At 45.0% G+C, this 26,487-nt stretch overlaps 1 protein-coding gene across 2 annotated transcripts in view; it reads right to left on the bottom strand.

Annotated features, from left to right (window-relative positions):
* The window catches only part of RABEPK (Rab9 effector protein with kelch motifs), a 222,849-nt gene that overhangs the window by 11,813 nt on the left and 184,549 nt on the right, over window positions 1-26,487 (bottom strand). For both annotated transcript variants that reach the window (XM_082264338.1, XM_082264339.1), the window contains one exon: window positions 21,594-21,743. In XM_082264338.1, the coding sequence (XP_082120464.1) occupies window positions 21,594-21,743 (150 nt within the window). The remainder of the gene's footprint in view (window positions 1-21,593; window positions 21,744-26,487) is intronic.

Here is a 26,487-nt window from a genome sequence, read left to right as displayed (position 1 = left end):
ATAGGGTTTTAGAAGATTGTGCTTGATGCATTATTCCTAGCAATCTCCTGGTGGCGTCTGACGTCTGCCTGCCTGGAGTAAATCCCATTTGGTCTCTATGTATGAGTTCAGGGAGAAATGTTTGGATACGTTTAGATAATATGCGTGCGTATATCTTCGCGTCCGAATTTAGGAGGGATATGGGGCGGAAGTTGGCTGGCGTGTTTGGGTCTTTACCAGGTTTGGGTACTGTAACGATGTGTGCACAGAGAATATCTTGGGGCAAAGCAGCTACTTCCATAGCTTTGTTGTACACTGCCGTCATGGTGGGGGTCAAGTGAGGGGCAAAGAGTTGATAGAACTCGTTTGAAAAACCATCTGGTCCGGGTGATTTACCTTTCGGCAAGGATGTTATGCTAGACAGGACTTCAGGGGTGGTGATTGGAGAGTTAAGGGTTTGCAGCTGGGAGGCTGACAGTGAGGGAAAAGATACTTTACGGAGAAAACGGTCAATGTTTTCCGCCGATGGATGTAATTCAGAGGGGTTATCTTTCAGATTGTAAAGGGAGCTGTAAAAGTCAGCAAATTCATCAGCTATGGCTTGTGGGTGTGTCACTTTTGAGGCAGATCTGGCGTTAATTAGATAGGGAATTCTAGCTTTGGCTTGCTTGCGTTTAACCTGGGAGGCTAGGAATTTGCCAGCTTTGTTGGCTTGATGATAATGCTTTTGCTTTAGATACTAGAGGTGTCTGTTGGAGGTTTCCAAGAGCAAGAGACGTAGTTCTTGCCGCAGCTGTGCAATGGAGTGGGATCTAGATGGATCAGGGTCTAATTTGTTTGCACTATCTAAGGTGTGGATCTGATGCATCAGTTGTGACATTTTATCCTTCCTCCGTCTCCGAAGCCGTGCCTGCTGCTGGATGCACACCCCCCTCAGGAAGGCTTTTTGTGCGCCCCACAGCACCCACGGGTCAGAGACAGAGGAGTCATTTACACTTCGGAACTCCTGCAATTGTTTAGCAATATGTACTTTACATTCCTCGTCCTGTAACATATGTATATCGCATCTCCAGATATAGGAGTTGGTACACTTCTCAGCCTCCTCTATGGTTAGTTCCACCGGGGCATGATCCGACCATAATATGTCGCCAACCACAGAGGAGGATGCTTTTTCTAGCAAAAACAGGTCTGTAAAAAACATGTCTAGGCGAGAGTATGAATTGTGTCTAGCAGAAAAGAAAGAATAATCTCTCTCCATAGAATGCTGGCACCTCCACACATCATACAATTTTTCCTCATGCAGAACATTTCCCAGTGACTGTTGTCGACTCAGGGGGGACGCCGAAGAGTCCAACCCGGGGTCGACAACAGCATTAAAGTCCCCAGACATGAGTAAATGACCATACAGCATGTTAGATACTTGCTTGAGGACCCTGCGAAGAAATCGGATCTGGTGGGTATTTGGTGCATATACATTCACTAGGGTCATCGGCAGTTCGTTGATGTCGCAGGTTAGAATGATGTACCTGCCATTAGGGTCCAAGACTGATTTATGTATCCTCAACGACAGAGAGTCCTTGAAGGCGAACATGACCCCCCTCTTCTTTTCGGTGCTGGACGCCAAAAAAACTTGTGAGTATGCCTTATGTCCGCATCGAGGTGTTGCGTTGATATCAAAATGGGTTTCTTGCACTGCTAGCACATCTGCTTGGCGAGAGGTGGCTTCTTTCCACAGCGAACGTCTCTTGGCAGGGTGATTTAGGCCATTGGCATTAATTGACACTAACTTGATGGTCATTGCAATGCTGACAGTTCCAAGGTAGAGAGGAGATCACCCATTGTTGGTACTGGTGCATGGCATGGTGTGTTGAGGTAAGTACACGTAGAGAAAATAACCAGGTCAAAAATAAACACAAAAGTAAAAAGGACAAAGCCTAAAAAAGGAGCCGTCTCAGCAGCTCGAGAGCGAAGGAGTTCGCAACTAGAACAAGGAAGGGCCATAGGGAGAATCATCTTCCATGGCCTGAGACATCAGTTGTAAGTTCAGGAGCGGCTAGGGCTGGGATGACTTGAGGAAGGTCTGGAGGAGGACCTTTTGCGGGAAGTAACCTTCCATTCCGCTTCCAGTGGTCTTAGAGGTGCATGGTCCGGGACAATTACCGGATCTGGAGGGAGGATGTTCCATCTTCGGAGCAACTTCAGGCCTTCATCAAGAGTCCTGATCGTGTTGGTAGAACCATCATGGGTCACCAAAAGTGTCGCCGGGTACCGCCACTTGTGCTGTATCTGGTGATTACGCAACGCCTTTGTTATAGTGGACAGGTTACGTCTGGCTTGTAGCATGTGTCTGGAAAGGTCAAGCAGTATTTGCACATCTTGATAGGGATCTGGGAGCGTTCCCTGCTGCCTGGATGCTAGCATTATTTTATCTTTTGCCGTATAGAAGTGGACCCTGAGCAGGACGTCCCTCGGCACATTTGAGTCCAGAAAGGCAGGCTTGGGTAGCCTATGGATTCTGTCTATTAGCAGATCCGCATCTGACAGTGAAGGGACCAACACCTTGAAAAGTGAGGTGGCATGCTGTAGTAGATGATCAGGGGTGACCGCCTCAGATATGCCCCGCAATATTACGTCTGGAGCGATCCTCCAGATCCGCCATTTTGTTTTGCAAACGTGCTATTTCTTCAGTGTGTGAGTTAAGCTTATCAATCACTGAATTGATGGTTTCAGCATGGTTCTGGACCGAGTGCTCGACCTGGTCAATGCGGGATCCCAAATTCGTGATTTCGGCAGTGATTTGTTTCGTTTGCAGCTGCATGTCTGCTTGCATCGATGCCCTCAGGGAGTATAACATGTCCCTCATTGTGGCTTCTGATATAGGGTTGCCCCCAGAGGAATGCCCAGATAGGGGGTCTCTCATGGAGGGCTGGTGTGCAGATGGCGTGGGAGAGTGCTGGGAAAGGTCCATACCTGAGGCCCCATGGAAGTCAGGCGGTGGGGAGTCCATTCTCTGCCTGGTTTTTGCCGGGCTCCTCGAGGATGGTGACAGCGGCGATGGAGATCCGGACGATTGCCCACTGTCAGGGTTCCCGACCTTCTGTCTCTGCGGTAGAGGCGGCCGGATCGGGGACAGCTTGGGGAGTAGGCCTTCTCCCTGCTTACTGTTCTGTGCTCGTCCCGCGCTGCCGGCGCCATTTTGTTGGAGACCGGGTGCCTGGGAGATGAAGTATCCGGCCAGATTAGAGGATTGCACCGAGTCTTTCTTGCGGCGGGTCATCTCTGGTGCTTCAGCGGAGGTTCACCTTCTCCTATGTGTGTTCGTAGGGGCTAGGAAAGCCCTCGGTGCGGCGTGTGTCTCGGGTGGCTTGCGGAGCACACTAAGCGGCCATCTTCCGCAACGGCAGCCACACCCCCGGCCGTCTTTATTCTTGATTGGACCCTGGGCAAAAATTTTCTTGGCGGGCCCTCTTGAATCCACTTATCAACTAGTTGGGGGCTCCAGGGGCAGCTGCTTTGGGCCCCACAACAATGACTAGACCCGGGGCAGCTGCCCCTTTTGCCCTGTGTTAAAGACAGCCCTGATTCTAACAGTCTATTCAGTAGGACTATCAGCTGTGTATCCACCTGACTTCTGCACAACACAACTGATGGTCCCAACCCCATTAATAAGGCAAGAAATCACACTTCTTAAACCTGACAGGGCACACCTGTGAAGTGAAAACCATTTCAGGTGACTACCTCTTGAAGTGAGACTCTACAATTTTCATAGTCCTGAAAATAAAGAAAACTCTTTGAATGAGAAGGTGTGTCCAAACTTTTGGTCTGTACTGTATATATATATATACACACACACACACATACACACGCACAGTATCTCACAAAAGTGAGTACACCCCTTACATTTTTGTAAATATTTTATTCTATCTTTTCATGTGACAACACTGAAGAAATGCCACTTTGCTAAAATGTAAAGTAGTGCGTGTACAGCTTGTATAACAGTGTAAATTAGCTGTCCCCTCAAAATAACTCAACACACAGCCATTAATGTCTAAACAAAAGTGTCTTTGCACTCCTCTTCTGGTTGCCACCACACACGCTTGACACCATAAGTTTATCTTGGTCTCATCAGATCACAGGACATGGTTCCAGTAATCCATGTCCTTCATCTGCTTGTCTTCAGCAAACTGTTTGTGGGTTTTCTTGTGCATCATCTTTAGAAGAGGCTTCCTTCTGGGACAACAGCCATGCAGACCAGTTTGATGCAGTATGCGGTGTATGGTCTGAGCACTGACAGGCTGACCCCCCACCCCTTCAACCTTTGCAGCAATGCTGGTAGCACTCATACTTTTATTTTCCAAAGAAAACCTCTGGATATGATGCTGAGCATGTGCATTCAACTTCTTTGGTCAACTATGGCAAAGCCTGTTCTGAGTGGAACTTATCCTGTTAAACTGCTGTATGGTCTTGTCCCCGTGCTGGAGCTCACTTTCAGGGTCTTGGCAATCTTCTTATAGCCTAGGCCATCTTTATGTAGAGCAACAATTATTTTTATCAGATCCTCAGAGAGTTCTTTGCCATGAGGTGTCATGGAGTTTGTTATAGACCTCACATTATTAATGAGGAGGTGGAGACTCAGCTCCTGGCACAGATAGAAAGGGCTGCAAGGGCTGGGACAGTGTTAACAATGGGGGATTTTAACTACCCAGACATTGACTGGAGTAATGGCACTGCTGGAACAGTTGAAGGGCAAAAATATATAAACCTATTAAAAGACAATTTTATGGTGCAGTTTAATGAGGTCCCCACTAGAAATGATGCTCTGTTGGACCTGGTAATCTCAAACCATGCAGAGCTTATTAACAATGTTCATATAAAAGAACATCTGGGTAGCAGTGACCATGATATGATTTCATTTAATGTTAGCTGTAAGCAAAAAACGCATACAGGAAATACAGAAACACTTAACTTTTAGAGAGCAAATTTTCCAAGGATGAGGGCTGCTCTCCAGGATTTAGACTGGGAGGGAATATTGGCATTGATGAGCACAGAACAGAATTGGGAAATTTTCAAAAATACTTAATGCAAACTCACTGCAAAGTATGGAACAAAAAGAAGAACCCCTGATACAAAATAATTTTGTTCGGTGGAGGAAACCGCAAACTTTAAAGGCACATACTAGGCAGGCAAAATTTTGTTTTGTTTAAAAAACATGTATATTTTATTAATCACATATTAAAAAAATTAGGACAAAGGAGAAGGAAACAAAATGGGACATATACAGGTTAACTGTTTAAAATCACATTCTCTATGTGTTTAAATTGGGTATACAGACATTTTACGTGGTTTTGCATACGATAGGTACTATAATAGTGGTCTGAAGAGGTTGACGCGTTTCGCCTTAGCTTCTTCTGGACCTCAGATGTTTATGTATTTTCTTGATAGAAATAGAACACACAATTAGTCCAAGCTGTACATTCATTTTGTGCTCCTTAAAAACTTTACCATAGTATTGGAACAAACATCAAGTGCTAAAAAACCAACCTCTTAAGATGCACAAAAACATGCGATCCGTGACAGTCAGTAACCAATAGTAACCATAAAGAGAAGTCACTTTGATGATAAGAGGGATAAATCAAATGAAGATATGGCGTTGTGGAAGCTGCAAATTTTGTGAATGGATCTACGAAAACCAATCATTATATCTACCCAATGGACAACTACATTCAGTCAGGCATTATGTGGACTGCCAAACAATAGGCATTGTGTACATTATGTTCTGCGATCGTGGTGCCTATTATATAGGGAAGACAAAACGAAATTTTTGGCGCCGCATTAAAGATCATATAGGCTATGGGAAAAGTAACCTTTTGTCAACACCAATTGGGAGACACTTAGGTGTATACCATAAAAACAATACTTAAGTAGTCAAGTTTGCGGCTTTGGAGCGCATACTGGAAGATCCGAGAGGGGGAGAGTTCGATAAAATTATACTACAGCGTGAAGCACGCTGGATTTATATGCTGCAAGCCACCACAAATCCAGGCCTAAATGAGGAACTTGGCTTTAAACCTTTTCTTTGAAGTCTAAAATAAAACAAATCCTCTCAAAAAAACTTCCTCTGCTGTCCCGCAAAAATCGACAATACATTAATGGTCCCATGTGCATATACATATGTACAAAACTAATAATCTTCACCAGCCTAAAGAGGTCTTTGAACAATAAATCTCATTATGCAAGAGATTCTGTGCAATTGGGGAAAATGATGCCTTGTTTATATAGGATTCAGTTTAATCCTTTGTTCTTTCCTGCACTTTCCCTCCCCTTTTTGCCTTTTGCCTTCTCCTTTCTTTCTCCCTCTACCCCTCCAAGATTGGAGGTGGAAAATAAGTCCTATATACATGCCCATATCTGCCCATTTATTGAGGTATGATAATCATGATATAAAAGATGTATGTATCTATACAAAATTAAATAATACCAATTATATACTATGAATACTTAGGCAAGATACAAATTTATTGAATTGTTAACTACTTGCCTACTGTGCACTTAAACCCCCTTCCCATCCAGACCAATTTTTAGCTTTCAGCGCTCTCACACTTTGAATGACAATTGCGCGGTCATGCTACACTATACTGATTGTGGGCATTGATGAGGGGCACTGATGGCGGGCACTGTGGGCACTGATGGGGGGCAATTTATGTATGCTTTTTACCTTTAGTAATCAGGGCACTGGTGATCAGTGCCCTGATTACATTTCTTCTGTGTCCCCGGCGCTGTGAGGCTCCCCCTCCTTCCTCACACTGCAGGCTCCGTGTGAGGAAGGAGCGCCGGCGATGAGAGATGATCTCATATGTTTACATATGAGATCATCTCTCATTGGACGGTCCGATCACGTGGTGAATGGCCGCTGTGATTGGCCATTTACCACGATCTGTGATCGGCTGTGTCCAAGGGACACGGCTTACACAGATTTTCCCCGATGCGCACTCGCGGGAGCGCGCGGGGAGACTTTTTCTGGGAGGCTGTTTAAAAACGGCCTCCCGAAAATTCAAGTCTGCGCTGCAGCCGTATATAGGCTGTAGCGCGGATGGGAAAAGGTTAAATGTATTAATTCTCATTTTCCTTATGTATTGGGTAAAGTGCAAAAACCTCTTCTCTTTATGTGGGGAATATGCTTTCCATGGCAGTGATACAGTGACTAACAATGGAGATATGAGGGACCATTTGCGGCTAGTGACAGGGCGGCGATGACCCATCCCTTAGGGGTTGTTGGTGAGCGACCATTACTTCTGCCCGATCCCTCTGTCTCCGGAGCGTGTGCGTTCCAATGAACGTCACCGCCGGAAGTAAACAAATGACGTAGGCATGAGGCACCGGAAGCGACAGGCGGAAGCGGACGAGCGACGCACGTCAAGTGCGCCGCAATCAGCATTACAACACCTGAGCCGAATAGTGGCCAGGTGCTCTGGGGGATATATAGCCCACATATAGATCTGCAGATCATGGCGGGATGACCAGCAGGCTGGCGGAGACACGCGGCACAGTGAGTAAAGATAAACTATGACCCTACATTCTATTTACAACTATCCCTGGGACATATACATACCTATCTCGCCCTCTTCTCAGTGCTTTTAGCTTGGAGGAGGATTTACCTCTTTTTCTGTCTCCACGGGCTGGATTTAATCATACATGTCTATTGGAATAGATCATCATGGCCAGATTATAGAAACTCTTCTAACAGATATATAAGAATATGTAAGTATATTAATCTATAGAAAAAATAGAACTATATAACTCTTTTTTTCAAATTATAATCCACTATATATCCGGCCTTATTTTAGCTCATACCGGGATAATCCAGTGGAAAGATTCCATTGAAACCTGCATGGAATATATATATATACTCTCTACCATAATGGGACAAGGTTCTATGAGGGGAACCCCATAACTATACAAGGTAAAATGCTGAACCAATACTTGAACATAGGTTTTAAAACTGTTTTTTAAAAATCTGACCCATATATTTAAATAAATGGAGATAGATGAAGAGACGTATATATTTCTCTTTGTTAAGATAACACCTACTGGCCAGTGGTGCCATCTGCCACACTGCTACTCCCCATTGTTGCCTGACCTTCTTGGAAAGCATAGGTAATTATGGATCAAATCTATATAATTCGGAAAAGAAATTTGTATTTATACTTACTTTGGAGATTATATACCCCCTATTATTCTGCACATACAGGTGGATTTACTACATCTCCTCCCCCGCCTGCCTCTCTTTCCTTCTCTTTATGGTTACTATTGGTTACTGACTGTCACGGATCGCATGTTTTTGTGCATCTTAAGAGGTTGGTTTTTTAGCACTTGATGTTTGTTCCAATAATATGTTAAAGTTTTTAAGGAGCACAAAATGAATGTACAGCTTGGACTAATTGTGTGTTCTATTTCTATCAAGAAAATACATAAACGTCTGAGGTCCAGAAGAAGCTAAGGCGAAACGCGTCGACCTCTTCAGACCACTATTATAGTACCTATCGTATGCAAAACCACGTAAAATGTCTGTATACCCAATTTAAACACATAGAGAATGTGATTTTAAACAGTTAACCTGTATATGTCGCATTTTGTTTCCTTCTCCTTTGTCCTAATTTTTTTAATATGTGATTAATAAAATATACATGTTTTTTAAACAAAACAAAATTTTGCCTGCCTAGTATGTGCCTTTAAAGTCCGCGATTTCCTCCACTGAACAAAATTATTTTGTATCAGGGGTTCTTCTTTTTGTTCCATTTAATAGGATTATGGCACACAAGGGATAGCTCACATATTTCCATTTTTCTTTCACTGCAAAGTATATTCCCATGGGTAATATGTTTAAAAGGATAAAAATAAAACCTATGTGGCTCATGGCCAAAGTTAAAAAAGCTATAAATAAAAAGAAAGGAGCTTTTATAAAATATAAAAATGAAATAACACTATCATTGTTTAATTGTTACAAAGAGAAAGTTAAAAAAGCTATAAATAAAAAAGAAAGGAGCTTTTAAAAAATATAAAAATGAAGGAACACCATCATTGTTTAATTGTTACAAAGAGTATAACAGAATATGTAAAAAGGAAATCAAGGACGCAAAAATTCACAATGAACGACAGATTGCAAAAGATAGTAGGACAAACCCCAAAAAACTCTTCAAATATATTAATAATAAAAAGGTTAGGTCTGAGCATGTAGGCCCTTTACAAAATAATCAGGAGTGGGTGACTGTGGACAAAGAGAAAGCATTTTTTTTTAAATACTTTCTTCAGCTCTGTGTATACAAAGGAGCATGGGGGAGCTCATGACCATAATGAGGTTGCTATTGACACAGCCCCAAATGATACACAATGACTAAAAAGTGATATAGTCCAGAAATATTTACACAGAATAAGGGTGGATAAAGTGCCTGGGCCAGATGGCATCCACCCACGCATCCTAAAATAATGGAGCGCTGTAATTTCAAAGCCTTTGTTTCTAATTTTTAGGGACTCGTTAAGGACTGGAATAGTACCACTGGATTGGCGTAGGGCCAATGTGGTGCCTATATTTAAAAAGGGCTCAAAGTCTTTGCCAAGTAACTTTAGACCTATTAGTTTAACTTCTATAGTCGGGAAGATACTGGAAAGTTTAATAAAAGACCACATAGAGGAGTTATTGCTGGATAAAAATATTTTAAGCAACAGACAGCATGGATTCATGAGAGACAGAAGTTGTCAAACAAACCTGATTCTTTTTATGAGGAGGTAAGTAAAACCTTGGACAGAGGGGTGGCTGTGGTTGTAGTATACTTGGATTTTGCAAAAGCATTTGACACAGTTCCCCACACATGGCTAATGTGTAAGGTAAAGTCTACAGGCTTGGAAAGTTCAGTTTGTAAATGGATAGAAAATTGACTAAAAGATAGAATTCAGAGAGTAGTGGCTAATGATTCTTACTCTGAATGGTCTAAGGTTATCAGTGGTGTACCTCAAGGTTCAGTGTTGGGACCCTTACTTTGTAATATCTTTATAAATTATATAGGGTCTGGGATTAAAAGAAGCATTTCAGTCTTTGCAGATATTGCAGTGGAATAACTTCTTTACAGGATGTCTCCAACTTACAAGCTGACCTCAATGCACTGTTTCATTGGGCAACTATGTGGCAAATGAGGTTTAATGTTGATAAATGTAAAGTTATGCACTTGGGGGCTAAGAATATGCATGCATCAAACATACTAGGCGGAGTAGACCTGGGGGAATCCATAGCGGAGAAGGATCTGGGTGTTCTGGTAGATCATAAGCTTAATAATAGCTTGCGATGCCAAGCTGCGGTTTCCAAAGCAAGCAAAATCCTTTCTTTTATTAACAGAGGCATGGACTCCAGAGAGAGAGATATCATTTTGCCCCTGTACAAATCATTAGTAAGACCTCATCTGGAATATGCAGTTCAGTTTTGGGCACCAGTTCTTAAAAAGGATATTGGGGAACTGGAGAAAGTGCAGAGAAGGGCAACCAAACTGATAAGAGGCATGGAGGAGCTCAGCTATAAGAAAAGATTAGAGGAACTGAATTTATTCTCTTGAGAAGAGGAGATTAAGGGGGATATGATCAACATGTATAAATACATAAGGGGTCTATATAGTGAACTTGGTGTTGAGAGTTGTTCACTTTAAGGTCAACACAGAGGACAAGGGGGCACTCTTTACATCTAGAGGAAAACAGATTTCGTCTCCAAATACGGAAAGGTTTCTTCACCGTAAGAGCTGTGAAAATGTGGAATAGACTCCCTCCAGAGGTGGTTCTGGCTAGCTCACTAGATTGCTTTAAAAAAGGCCTGGATTCTTTCCTGGGTGTACATAATATAAATGGGTACTAATATTTATAGGTAAAGTTGATCCAGGGAATATCTGATTGCCTCTTGGGGAATTAGGAAGGAATTTTTTTTCCCCTGCTGTAACAAATTGGATCATGCTTTGCTGGGGTTTTTTCGCCTTCCTCTGGATCAACTGCGGGTATAGGATTGTGTATATGGGATTGTATGCAGTGTTAATTTTGGCAGCAAATTTCTATTTAGTTTTAGTTATAGTCTTTTGATTAAAATGCCATTTTATTTTTAGTCGTATTTTAGTCTTTTGACTGAAATGCGATTTTAGTTTTAGTCGTATTTTAGTCATCTGAATTGTTTTCGTTTTAGTCATATTTTAGTCGACTAAAATCTCATACATTTTAGTCGAATAAAATCTCATACATTTTAGTCAACTACAAATCAAATAGGTTTAGGTTAATTGTAATGCATTATTTAAACATTTCTCTAGCATTTCCAAAGGAATTGTATACTCCTGGAGTAAAAATCGAATAATATATTATTATAAGGTTTGAACACGCACTACAGACACAGATTTAGCCATTGAGATATATAACATCTTTACAAATAAAACCAAGTTTCATAAACAAACAGAAATATTGCTTTTTGACAAACCGAAGTTCAACTTTAAAACAAAAAACCCCCCAAAAAACTGTAATTGGCTGTAATGTCATTGCACATATTACCTGAATATATTACCAACATTAAATATTAGGGAAAAATATAAGAAAAGCCTTTTTCTTAATTGTTTAATTTTCAGCAGCTTAGTAGATACTCCTTACTTATGCGTATGCGGTGGTGCAACACATGTTTAAACTTTAATGTGCTATTATTACATGCTCTGGATGGAATTGTATTGCCGATATAGAAATGGCCAGCAGAGGACTGTTAATTTTGATGATGTCAATTTTTTATTTAGTTTTAGTTATAGTCTTATGACTAAAATGCCATTTTAGTTTTAGTCCTATTTTAGTCTTAAGACTAAAATGCCATTTTAGTTTTAGTCGTATTTTAGTCATCTGAATTGTTTAATTTTAGTTGTATTTTAGTCGACTAAAATTGTGTTAATTTAGTCGACGAAATTAACACTGATTGTATGGTTGGGTTTCATTACTGTTCTTTTATTTTATTTTTTTGTTGTTTTTTATTGGTTGAGCCAGATGGACTTTTTTCAACCTGACTAACTATGTGACTATGTTGAACTTCCAGTGACCAGTATGAGAGAGTGAGAGCGATATCACCAAATTTAACACACCTGCTCCCCATTCACACCTGAGCCCTTAGACCAACTGATCCGCCAGCTCCATCATGGCAGGGGGGAGCTGCTTCTCCTCCAGGTCCTGGCGTAAAAGCTTAACCCACTTGGTCAGAGTTTGCGACACCAGGGCAAAAGTAATTTCCAGCCCAATTGCCGAACCAGCCACTGTCACATATGGTGAGCCAGAGCCTCCGTCCTCTTATTAGCTGGACCTGTAAAGGCCAGGGACTACTCAGCCGGAATGAAGGTAGCTCAATTTGACCTGGAAACAGGCGAGTCCACTACAGATGGAACCGTCCACCTGTAACGTAGTTAATCCTCATAAGCATACCACGAGCAAAAACGCTCAGCAACCACTGCAAGAGGAAAGAGGAACACCCTTGCAGCTTTGGAGGGCCTGTGGGTGCCAAAAGGAACCGGTGCCTCCGACGCGGTATCAGGCACAACCTCCATTTTTAACGTTTCAAGCACTGACACAAGCAGCGCATCCATCAGCGCCATTTTAGGCATGGCTAGAGGAGCAGAGGAATAAACCTCACTATCTTAGCACTCAGTGTGCATGGACGCAGAGCAGTAGAACAATTCTCCTGCGTGAGTAAAAATATGACGGAGGGAAGAGGGATACTTCAGACTTGAGTGGACAAAGCTTGTGGTCTTGCTACCCTCATGCGGCACACTGCATACCATTCAGCACAGTGCGGTTCCTTGGCTAGCTTGGAGACTTTATGTGTATTATGTTGATGTGTGTTTATTCACACCTGCTTTGTGAGTATAATGTATACTTTTTAACATTTTAATAAATATTTTTAGTGGTAATGCACTAGGTCGGTGCGCCCCTTTTCTTTTTGTTGTTGTTTCCCTGCATAGACGCAGACTCAGTAGGGTCCCTATATAAGCTCACCCAAAAAAACATAATCAGGGGAGGCCATCAACTGGGATCCCAAAAAGAGGACGTCGGCCAAGGGCCCACAATGGAATACCTAACGGACCCCGCAAAAAGCAAGCCCTCAGAGCCCTCCAAAGAGGACATAATAGGACATAGCCCCCCTTAAAATGGGCCTGCCGGTCATGACGCGGAAGCGCAGGCAGGGTACCCTCACTAAAACAGGGCAGGTGTACCACACAATAATCGTGGGAAGGCTGACATTAGAAAAATGAAGTGCCCCTGCAGCACTGCCCCTTCCAAGAGAGGTGCCAAGCTGACCACATGGCCTAGCAGGCTGCGGACTAAATTCTTGTGGAGGCCAAGCCACAATTGCACGGATCCTTCAGCTACACACACACTGAGGCTGCCCCCCCCCCCCCCAACGACGGTGCCCGACTCAGCCGCATGGCCTAGTAGGCTGCAGGTCGCAGCCTAAATTTCTGAAGGCGCTGAGCCACCAGGACACTAACCCCAGCCCGCAAACAATTTGTTGAAGACAAGCAGACTAAGGACATGGATTGCTGGAACCATGTCCTGTGGTCTCATGAGACGAAGATAAATGTATTTGGTTCAGATGGTGTCAAGCGTGTGTGGCAGCAACCAGGTGAGGAGTACAAAGACAAGGGTGTCTTGCCTACAGTCAAGCATGGTGGTGGGAGTGTCATGGTCTGGGGCTGCACGAGTGCTGCCGGCACAGGGGAGCTACAGTTCATTGAGGGAACCATGAATGCCAACATGTACTGTGATATACTGAAGCAGAGCATGATCCCCTCCCTTTGGAGACTGGGCCGCAGGGCAGTATTCCAACATGATAACGACCCCAAACACACCTCCAAGATGACCACTGCCTTGCTAAAGAAGCAGAGGGCAAAGGTGATGGACTGGCCAACCAGGTCTTCAGATGTAAACCCTATTGAGCATGTGTGGGGCATCCTCAGACGGAAGGTGGAGGAGTACAAGGTCTCCAATCTCCACCAGCTCCATGATTTCGTCATGGAGGAGTGGAAGAGGACTCCATGCCCAAGAGGGTTAAGGCAGTGCTGGAAAATAATGGAGGCCACACAAAATATTGACACTTTGGGCCCAATTTGGAAATTTACACTTAGGGGTGTACTCACTTTTGTTGCCAGCCCTTTAGACATTAATGGCTGTGAGTTAAGTTATTTTGAGGGGACAGCAAATTTACACTGTTATACAAGCTGTACACTCACTACTTTACATTGTAGGAAACTGTCATTTCTTCAGTGTCACATGAAAAAATCTAATAAAATATTTACAAAAATGTGAGGGGTGTACTCACTTTTGTTAGATACTATGTGTGTGTACACATATATATATAATATATATATATATATATATATATATATATATATATTTTTAGCAGAGACCCTAGAGAATAAAATGGTGGTCGTTGCAATATTTTATGTCACGAAGGTATTGCACAATTTTTTAAAATAGAATACACTTTAATTTAATTTCTACAGGTTACAAGTTTAGAGTTAAAGAGAAGGTCTAGTGCTAGAATTATTGCTCTCACTCAGATGTTCACGGCGATACCTCACATGTGTGATCTGAACACCGTTTACATATGTGGGCGTGACCTAGGTTTGCATTCACCACTGTGCAGGAGCACACAGAAATGGGGGCGCTTTAGCTTTTTTTTTTTTTAATACATTTTTTTCACTGTCCTTTAACAAAAAATGTTTAATCAATTTTGTTGCTATCGCAAGAAATGTAAACATCCCTTGCGATTACAATATAGCAGGACAGGTCCTTTTTATGGGGAGATCTCCCCCCGAATCTCTCCTCTACCCTTAAAAGCAAAAGATAAAAAAAAAAAAAGTATTTTGCTTTAGGAAAAAAAAAAAACGGAATTTTTGTAAAATCTTACCGTAAAATTCCTTTCTCTGAGTCCTCCGACAGTCGCCGCCCCTTTATAATCTTCACCAATGGGTAATTGACCTTTGCTCCGCAGGAGTAGCTAGGCAACAAGATTTGTTAATATCAAAGCTTTTAGCATATCACACCCCTAGGGGGCGGTCCCCTCAGTCAATACCTCCCTGCTTCCAGCATTCTCAACTCAGTTTTGGTAGCATAGCAGTAGAGTACATAAACAAACCCCAAAAGAGGGGCGGGGCGAAGACTCAGAGAAAGGAATTTTACGGTAAGATTTTACAAAAATTCAGTTTTCTCTTACGTCCTCCGACAGTCACCGCCCCTTCATAATCTTCACCAATGGGACGTCCCAGAGCAGTGTAGACATGAGGGGTGGGAAAAAAACGCAGCCGCGCATAAAGCAACGCAGTACCCACATCAGAGAAAGGAACCTTACCAAGGTAAGAGAACCAACCTGGCAACAGGAAAACGTGCTCAACAGGAGCAACAACCCAGGAAGAACAAGTAACCCAGGGGTAAAAACACCCCAACAGCCAAGGGCCCAAACAAGGGACCCTAAGGCACTGCCGCACTAAGAACTTTACGGCCAAAGGAAGCATCTGCCGATGCCTGAACATCCACTTTGTAAAATTTGGAGAAGGTGTGGACGGACGACCAAGTCGCCGCCTTACACACCTGGGCCACAGAAGCCTGATGACGAAAGGCCCAAGACGTACTCAGAGATCTGGTAGAGTGCGCCTTCACAGGGAAAGGAGGAACCTTCCCCCTCAAAGCATAAGCTTGCACAATTGTCTGTCTGATCCATTTGGTGATGGTAGCAGCCGACGCCGCCATGCCCTTCCGAGGTCCCTCTGGAAGAACGAATAGGGAATCCGACTTGCGAAAGGACGTAGTCGATGACAGGTAACCCTGATCGCCCGAACAACATCCAAGGCATGCAAAGCCACCTCCTTCGGATGCTTAGGCTTCGCGCAAAGCGAAGGCAAGACAATGTCCTCATTCAGGTGAAACTCCGAGATCCTTTTCGGAAGAAAAGATGGATTAGGTCGCAAGACCACCTTATCCTTGTGAATCACCAGGTAGGGAGAGCTGCAGGACAAAGCCGCCAGCTCCGACACCCTGCGAGCTGAAGTGATCGCCACCAAAAAGGCAACCTTTTTGGACAACAGAGACAACGAGATCTCCCTGATCTTTTCAAAGGGAGCCTGTTGTAACACGGACAGAACCAAGTTCAAGTCCCATGGAGGCAAAGGTTCCCTCCAAGGAGGGGCCAAATGTCGCACCCCCTGAACAAAGGTGCTAACCAATGAATTAGACGCCACAGGGCGTTGAAAAAGAACGGCCAGCGCAGAAATCTGACCCTTAATTGTGGCCAGCGCCAAACGCTGGCCAACTCCAGTTTGGAGGAAAGCCAACACTCTCGACACCGAGTATGAGCGAGGGGAATACCCCCTAGACTCACACCAGGCAAAGTACGCTTTCCAAGTCCGGTAGTAAATTTTTCCCGAAGAGGCTTTTCTAGCCTTGATCAAAGTGGGAATGACCTCAGGGGAGAGACCCCTATCCTTCAGGACCTGGCTTTCAACAGCCAGGCCGTTAAAGCCAGCGACTGTAAAGCAGGATGGAATATCGGTCCTTGAGACAGAAGGTCTTCCCGAAGCGGCAGGCACCACGGAGCGTCGACTGCCAGATTTACGAGGTCTGCGTACCAAGACCGGCGAGGCCAGTCCGGTGCCACCAGAATCACCGCGTGCGGTTCCGAGGCCAATCTGTGAAGCAGCCTGGACAGCAGCTGAATCGGTGGAAAGGCATACATCAGACGATACTGATGCCAGGGCGCCACTAACGCGTCTGAGGCGTCTGCCTGAGGATCGCGCGTACTTGCCACGAACCTTTCCACCTTGTTGTTCAGACGAGACGCGAACAGGTCCACATCCGGAAGACCCCACTTTGCGCACAACTTCTGGAAGACATCCGGGTGAAGGGACCACTCCCCCTGGTCCAGGGCCTGGCGACTTAGATAGTCCGCCTGCCAGTTCTCCACCCCCGGAATGTGCACAGCCGTTATCGCTGGGACGTGCGTCTCGGCCCACGACAGAATACCGTTTACTTCCCGAGCAGCACGGGCACTCCTGGTGCCCCCTTGATGGTTGATGTAGGCCACCGCTGTGGCATTGTCCGTCTGAACCCGAACCGGACGGCCCTGAAGCCGTTCCGACCAATGCAGAAGGCAAAGTTTTATCGCTCGCAATTCCAGAATGTTGATCGGAAGGGAGGATTCCTCCTCCGACCAAGTTCCCTGGGCGGACAGAACGCCCAGAACACCACCCCAGCCCGTCAGGCTGGCATCCGTGGTGATCACCGTCCACGACAAAGGACGAAAGGACTTGCCCCCCGACACCGCCGGGGACTGGAGCCACCACAAAAGACCCCTTCGGGTGTGGCGGCTCAACGAAAGCTGCCGATCCAGAGATTGCGGACGCCCGTCCCACTTGGCCAGGATCTCCGCCTGAAGACCCCGCGTGTGAAACTGGGCGAAGGGAATCGCCTCGAAAGCCGAGACCATTAGACCTAGACATCTCATACATGTCCGGAGGGACGAGCACTGAGTGTCCCTGAGGGACCTGACCTCGTTCTGAAGTGTCCGAAGCTTGTCTTCCGGCAGGAAAACCTTCGCTTGAGCAGAGTCCAGGATCATCCCCAGGTAGGGAAGACAAACCGACGGACACAACGTTGATTTTGGAAAATTTATCGTCCAACCAAACTCCTGCAGAGTCTGCATCGTGGTGGACAGGTCGTTCACCAGGCCCTGACTGGTCGCAGAGCGAAGCAAGATATCGTCCAGATATCCCAAGACAGAGACGCCCTGGGCTCTTAATAAAGCCAGGACCGGCGCAAGCACCTTGGTGAAAACCCGCGGAGCCGAAGCGAGACCGAAGGGTAACGCCACGAATTGGTAATGAACCTCCGCAATGGCGAATCAAAGGTACCTCTGGTGACCCTCGAAAATGGGGATGTGAAGGTACGCATCCTTCAGATCGATGGAGGCCATGAATTCCCCCTGACTCAAGGCAGCCACCACTGAGCGCAGGGATTCCATGCGGAACTTGCGAACCCGCACAAAGCGGTTCAGAGCTTTCAAGTCCAGAATCGGACGTACCTTGCCCTCCTTTCTGGGCACAGTGAACAGATTGGAGTAGAACCCCCGAAATCTGTCCCGATGAGGCACCGGAACCACCACTCCCTGGGCCCGCAGGTCCCGCACCGCCAGGTGCAGATCCTGCAAATGCTCCGGAGACAGCTGAAGATTTGAGGGAAAAAATCTGCTCGCCGGCCGAGAGAGAAACTCGATCTTGTATCCAGATCGAACGATTTCCTGAACCCACCTGTCCCGAATGCGGGCCAGCCAGGGTTGAAGAAAACCGAGCAAATGTCCCCCCACCCCAGAACCGGGTGAGGGCGCCCCTTCAGGCCGAATTGGTATGGGCAGCGGACCCGGACTGGCCGGACTTCTGCTTACCTGCCCACGGCTTCTTCTGGGAGCCTTGGCCCTTGAAGGGCTTGCCCTTGTATTGCGACCAAAAGGCACGAAAGGACCCCTGAGAGGGCCTAAACGAGGTATTCTTCTTACCGCGAACAAACTTATTCTTGTGAGAGTGGGGTAAGAGAGTGCTCTTACCCCCGGAAATTCCCTTTATCAGAGTATCCAAAGACTCGCCAAAAAGACGAGATCCCGCGTAGGGAAGATTAGCTAGAGTCTTGCGAGAGGATTGGTCAACCGACCAACATTTCAGCCATATCAGGCGACGGTTCAACACCGCTACACTGGAGAGGCGTGCAGCCAAAGGGACTAAATCCAAGTCCGCATCGCAAAAATACATGACACCCTGATGAATTTGATCTACCATAGCCAATGTTGTCGGCGGAGCAGAGTCAGCCACCAGGGTGCGCCTGAGCACCTGCGTCCAATCCGCAATAGCTTGGGCTGCCATAATGGAAGCAAAAATAGGCTTCAGCATAGAACCAGCAACCGTATAAGCATGACGGGCCAGAGACTCCAATCTCCTGTCCGTAGGGTCCCGGAACACCGGGGTATCCTCAGCAGGAATCGCAGTAGATTTATTCAAAACTGCCACCGCGTGATCCACCTGAGGCGGCACACACCAACGCTCATCAGTGGTGGGTGTAAATGGATAACGCAGCTTGAACTTACTTGGCACAGTAAAGGGCTTCTTTAAATTGCGCCATTGCTCATCAACAGCGCGCTGAAATTCCGCAGGGCAGGGGAAAACCTGCGCCGATTTGCGTTTCCTTTTCGTCCCATGAGAGGACATCAAAGCAGGAGGACACGGTTCATCCTGCAGATGCAGTGTTTCCTTGATAGAAGTAATCAACTCATCCATGAGTGCAAGCTCTTCAGGCGAGCCAGGGGGAGAAGTATCAACCCCTTCTACCTCAGCCTCCCCCTCAGACCCCACAAGGTCCAGAGATGAACGAGACCCTGAGAAGGGCACTCCAGCCATAGCAGCCCCATCGCCCTCTGAATCAGAGGAAATAGATAACCTGGGCCGTTTTGCGGATCGATCAGCCATTAGCATCTGCACCTGAGAAGCCAAGTTCGCTACAACAGCAGCCAGATCAGCCCCCTCGGGGGATGCAGCAGCCCCTTGGCCCCCCACCAGGGTGGGAGGAAACTTGCAATCCTGAGATTCCATGCCCCAGTATCAACTGAAATAAAGGACTGCCCCTTTAAGACCGCAGCGAGCGCAGCCCACCGCACACTACTGTATGTACCGACCCCCGCAGGGATAAGGAGCACTGAGCAAGGAAATACAGGATAAGGAAGGTAAAAAACCTGGAGAGAGCACACAGCTGCTGCCACCGATCGCTGTTCCAGTGAAAAAGGAAGTGATGCAATGACTGACCGCCCTATATAGCCTATGAAGGCTTCACAAACATGGCCGCTCGGCTGAGGGAATCTAGGCAATAAGAAAATGGCGCCGACATGTGCTTGCAGGAGCGATCGCCGCCAAAATGGCGGCGTTTAGCGCCAAAACACCGGGCTGTACCACACAGGGCCGGTCACCACAGTTTGCCAAAAAAAATGGCGGGCCGCATCAGCGGTCGCCGCACAGCATGTCTGAGCCCAGTCTGCCCCATCTACTACATCTCACACAGCAGAGCGGGAGAGCCCCCCCCCCCCCCGCAGCCCACAGAAAGGCAGCTATCACAGGAATCTGACAGGGAGCTCAGCACTTACACAGACATGCGGGTCACACAGTCACAGACTGACACCCAAACAGACAGGTCCCCACATAGAAATTTACTTACCATTGCGGATGGCGTGGGGAGCCTTCTCTAGCGAACAAACCGCTGTACTGAGGACAGGGAGTGTCGCAGCCAGGACGCAGTGGACTGCGGTGCGAAACCGCAAATGGCGTCCGGTGAGGTAGCCACCTCACAGGCAGCATCCCTGCAGCGAACAGGGATGGGTCATTCAATATGCCAGGGAAACCTGAGCTGAACGCTCGATGGCAGGCTGGTGAAACCCCTGGCTCTCAGCCCTGGGATCCAGGGTGGCCAGTCCGAGACCCAGCTCCGCATGATCATCTTCATCCGAAGAAAACTAAACTAATGCTGAGAAAAAAACAGCTAATTAAAAGAAAGAGAAAAATACTTGAAATAAAATCAAAAAGAGGATAGAAGGCTGAGACTGAAAGCCCCAGCGCAGGAACAGCCAGCTACTCCTAAGCTAGGCAATTAAACTGAGTTGAGAATGCTGGAAGCAGGGAGGTATTGACTGAGGGGACCGCCCCCTAGGGGTGTGATATGCTAAAAGCTTTGATATTAACAAATCTTGTTGCCTAGCTACTCCTGCGGAGCAAAGGTCAATTACCCATTGGTGAAGATTATGAAGGGGCGGCGACTGTCGGAGGACGTAAGAGAAAAACATGTTTACATGGCCAGAGAACTGGAAGTGATGTCATGGTGTTGCTCCGGTTTTCCAAGGGTATAGAGATGATGAGCAGCGGCCATTTTGCCATCACTTATTCTCTATGGCAAGACACTGCCGGATGAATCCCAGGCTCAGCTGGTGGTAACGTAAGCCCAAGAAGCGCCGGGAGGGGGGCATCACTCCCGCTGCTTCTAAAAGTGACCCCGCGGCAAATTCGCTGCAGGGACCACTTTTATCTGAAAGACTGCCACCTAAGGGAGAATAAAATACCTGGCATCTAGGTGCAGCCATAACCCTGGTATTTAACATCAAAGTATTGACGTCTTTTCCCAGTTAGGCAGTCAGCAAGTGCTTAAATAATTCAACAGATCAACATAATCTCCAGCAATCCACTTACAATGCAATTTTACCAACTGATACACAAGATTTTGTTCTTGCTTTTTCCAGCAAGATCAAAGAACAAGCAACTTTATTATGTATTGTTAGGATGCGCATCAAAAAATTAAGAAAACATATTGCAGATTACTTTTTTTCTGCTTTCATAGCACTGCTTCAGAGTTAGATTTGTGCACTAGAAAGACCCATAAAGCAACCAGAAACAGTACAGTTGTTGACAATTAAACATTATCTAATATCTTACCAATAGGTATACTTGATTGAATTAGATTAAAAACAATAATTTCTGAAAAATACATACCTGTGTCATATCGATGCATTGTACTTACAGCTCCAGTTTCAGTCATTCCACCAAAAATATAAATATGTTTTTCCCAGGATAGTGCAGAGTGGGCAGCACAGGCAGGAGGTACATCTCCCTTTACCTTCAGTTCTTTCCACTTCATTGTATCTGAAGAAGAACATAGAACAACCATTTCCCTATAGTTTAGACAGCTCTTCCACTTCACAGTTCATTGCCAGACACACTTCTTCCCTAAACAACCAAAGGTTCAGCCTAAGATACAATATACATTTGCAAAAACCATGCTGTATTTTGTTAGATATTTATTCCAAATTCATAATTCGGCACTTATTGAAATTATATTATATTCACAGCAAGCTTGCAAAATATATGTGGTTTTATGATTAATTATAATAATATGTGTGAATGACCTTGATCAGTTGATTAAGTGATGAAGAAGTTCATTTGAGCTGAGACAGTAAAATGTCAGATAATTCTGGGGTATGTAGCTAGTTGGAAGATGACATAGAAGGTATCTTGTATAGAATGCCATGGGAAGTCAAGAATAGACAGGATCCATGTAATACGAGGTATAATACATATATTTGTTTAAATAATGTTAGTTAGGATTACTGTGATCCCAGTCATAATTAATAGTATTTATATGTATTTACTTAATGTTATACAAGTTGTATAAGTTGGTAATATGTGTTACTTTTGTATAGATTTTTGGTTATATGGTGTAACATGACATCAGCCACATTAGATGTTACAAGAGTAGAGTGTTACATGTGGGCTTGTCAATCAAAGTCCATATATGACTTTATGAGTTTAGTACCTCCTCTTGTATAGAATAACTGAAGTTAGCAGAAATTATGTATGCCATACAAGGTTTGGAGCGTTGAGGATATGACCTCTGCATGTAAGATAAATTGCCAAGGAATCGAGATTCTGGAGGTCACACAGACACACAGACTCGAAGAGATCACATACACATCAATTCTTCTACACAAAGACTATACATAGACTTTGACAACCTTAAGCAGGTGCTTGTTCTCTGAAACCTAGAGACGTAATTTCCTGCTTCTTCCTGTACTTGAGAAATTACACTGAAGAACATAGAGAAACACACATGTCTATACAGCCATGATTTCAAGCTGGACACATTTTTCAGAACTATTGTTTTTATTCCTTATATTTTTACCTTCACTGAACTGAACTGTTATACCTTTTACATTTAATTGTTGATGCCATTTGTGTGATTGAATAAATTCACACTTTGTTTTTAAGCCAGTCTGGCTATCAATGCTAATCGTCCGGATACGCCTAAGGATACTAAAATATTAGCTATATTCTAGATTTTACATATGTACATATAAGTAAATATTTTTGATATACAAACATATGTATGGACTAGTTTAATATCCAATTCCTTAAAATCTGAAATCACCAAAAAAATTCAAATTAATCATTCAAAAGTTACAAAATCTTCCTGAAACCATTAGAACCTACTTTTCTACTCCTATGAGCATCCATCCATCATTAGATGTAAGTTTTTAGCGGATTCTTGCAGAAATGTGAGGGTATTTCTAAATCGCTCCAAATTAGAACTTTTGCAGGAGGTAGTTGAATATATAATATTATATCAAAAAGAGTATTAATAAGCACTAGCAAAAGTGTACCCATTAGGATGTAAGCCAGTTGAAATAGCCAGTTAGGTGCTGTCTCAGATGGGAGGGAGTAATGCCTTTCCCGGTTCCTGTGTGATATAAAAGAGACAGTGGTCTGGAACAGAGACCCCCCCAGGAGGGAGTCCAGGGCTCGTAGCAGGCCTAAAAGACAGAGGGCCCGGGTTTCTTATTGTCTCTGAAATGATCCCAAGGGTTTCTTGGAGGGTCCCAAGAATTCCCCCGCAAGAAGAATGTCACCCACTAAAATAATCTGAACCTCGGGTTCACCCCAAAGATGCCAATGGAGAATGCTTCTGAAAGACTTACATTTACATGGACTTTGCAAGTATGCCGGGGAAGCACAAGGCTGTGGTTAGGATTAGGGAAGAATTATGTTGTTGAATGTTGGACTATGTAAATGTCATTTGCACTTTACTCAAGTAAAATCTTGAAACGTTTCCACCAGGTCTGAAGTCACTGAAAGGGGTGCACAGCAAGTAACAGGCACAGTCTACAAGGTGGGTCTTTGACACATTTGGGTATACAGACAGCGGTGTGGAGACACCAGTGTGGAGACACCAGTGTGGAGACACCGGCGGTTTCCTGGGGTAACAGAAGTTCAACAGCAGCACGACGGTAGCATGTACCTGTTATAGGTGGAATGGCTTCTAGCAGCAAGGCACTCCTTCCGCCAGCATCTCCCTAAGTTTAGGGAGCAGATTTTCACCGCAGAGGTTTCAATCTTGTACAGAGATACAGAGCTTCAAGAGTCATGCCAAGTGCACACGTGAAGCCTCCGCAGGGTGCACGGTGGGGCCTACTTTGCTACTGGGGAATGGTAGAGGAAAACGCTGGACAGGTGGATGTAGACAAGGCTCAGACTGTCCTTGCTAAAACGAATAATGAAGGTGTAATCAATATAATGTAAATCGGCCCTAAAATCAAAATAATGAAAAACAAAAATCACATACATCCTACAAGTGTAGTGTAATAAATGTGCAAATACCCACTCCAAAAGTGGATAGGTGAAAGTGCATAAATAATCAAAAATATTGAAGGTGTAATATATAAAACATCAAATGTGCACTTTTCATAAACAAATAAATAAATGCACTCAGTGTAAAAAACAGTAGTCCAGAGATTCCAATGAGAAACCAAGAAATAAGTGCAAATTTAAAGGTGCAAAATAAATGTGATTCCTCTGTGTGCAAGGTAGATCCCAGAAAATCACCAAGTAAAAAACAACCCCCTGTGAGTGCAATGGCCGTTCACCTCACTGAGGATGGATAACACTTTAAAATCAATCCACAGGAGCACAGATGGAATCCTTATTGATGATAATATGCTTGTGGTAGGGATAATAGCCTCCATACAATCACTTCCCCAGTATTAATAGATGATCCACTGCAGCTCATAAAGAAAGCACAATAGGGGCTCCATAGTCATATAGATCCCATTCCTCCCTGATCTCATCTCTCCCACCACTATGGCTCTGCCTGATCTCACCCCTCCAACGCCATCCCTCTGCCTGATCCTATTACCTCACCACCATCCCTCTGCCTGATCTCATCCCTCTGCCCGATCCCAACCCTCCACCACCATCCCACTGTCTGATTCTATTTCTCTAACACCATCCCTCTGCCCGAACCCATCCCTACACCACCATCCCTCTACCTGATCTCATCACTCCACCACTATCCCTCTGCCTGATCTCATCACTCCACCACCATCCCTCTGCCCAAACCCATTCCGCCACCACCATCCCTCTGCCTGATCCCATTCCTTCCACCACCATCCCACTGCCTGATCCCATCTTTCCCACCACCATCCCTCTGCCTGATCTGATCCCTCCACCAATATCCCTCTGCCTGATCTCATCCCTCCACCAATATCCCTCTGCCTGATCTCATCCCTCCACCACTATCCATCTGCCTGATCTCATCCCTCCACCACCATCTCTCTGCCTGATCTCATCCCTCCACCAATATCCCTCTGCCTGATCTTACATAGTTACATAGTAGGTGAGGTTGAATAAAGACAATAGTCCATCCAGTTCAACCTGTGTAGGTGTGTGTGGCCGTAATCATCTCTCATACCCCTGAATGTTCTGATCCTTGAGATGTACGTCTAAGAGTCTTTTGAAAGCCACCATACTTCCCGCAGAAACCACCTCTTGTGGTAAAGAATTCCACAATCTTGTAGCTCTAACAGTAAAGAGCCCCCCACGTTGCCTGAGGTTAAAACGCTTCTCCTCTAATCGCAATGTATGCCCTTGAGTCCTCATGCACTCCCCAAGACTGAATAGCATTTTTTCTATCTTTTCTTCTTCACCATTGAGCTATTTATATATTGCTATCATGTCCCCTCTCAGGCGTCTCTTCTCCAGGGAGAATAAATCAAGCGATTGCAGACTCTCTTCATAATTAAGGTCCTCCAATCCCCTAATTAGCTTAGTTGCCCTTCTCTGGATCCTCTCCAGCTCCAACACGTCCCTCCTGAGGACTGGCGACCAGAACTGGACAGAATACTCCAGATGTGGTCGGACCAGAGTTTTATAAAGTGGAAGGATTATAGTCTTATCTCTGGAATACATCCCTTTCTTTATGCATGCTAATATTCTGCTGGCTTTGGCAGCTGCCGCTTGATACTGCATGCTATTGCCTAGTCTATCATCTACCAAGACTCCCAGATCTTTCTCCATTTTTGATTCCCCCAAGGGTTCCCCCCTAACGTGTATTGTGCTTTTATGTTTTTAGTCCCCAAGTGCAAAACCTTACACTTCTCCACATTAAACTTCATTTGCCATGTCGTAGCCCACTCCGTTATTTTGTCCAGGTCATAGGATATCTGCTTCATACTGTGCAGTTATTGCCCTGCCCAATTTTGTGTCATCTGCAAAAACTGATATAGAACTACTGATCCCGTCCTTAATGCTGTTTATGAATAGATTGAACAAGGTTGGTCCCAGAACTGAGCCTTGGGGGACCCCGCTTACCACCTCAGACCAGTCTGAGTATGCGCTGTTTATTACCACCCTTTGGACACGCCCTTTTAACCAATTCCGTATCCAAGAGCAAACCCTGCGGTCGATACCTGCAGACCTTATTTTATAAATTAGGCGCTTGTGGGGAACTGTATCAAACGCCTTGGCGAAATCCAGGTATACCACATTCATTGGTCTGCCCCTATCTAGCTCACAGCTCACCTCCTCGTAGAATGTTAAGAGATTGGTTTGACAAGAA

The sequence above is a fragment of the Pelophylax lessonae genome, assembly GCF_965119305.1.
Source record: "Pelophylax lessonae genome assembly, chromosome: 7".
Classification (NCBI taxonomy): Eukaryota; Metazoa; Chordata; class Amphibia; order Anura; family Ranidae; genus Pelophylax; species Pelophylax lessonae.
Note: the sequence above shows the minus strand (reverse complement) of the source record. Positions and strands in the feature narration are given on the sequence as shown.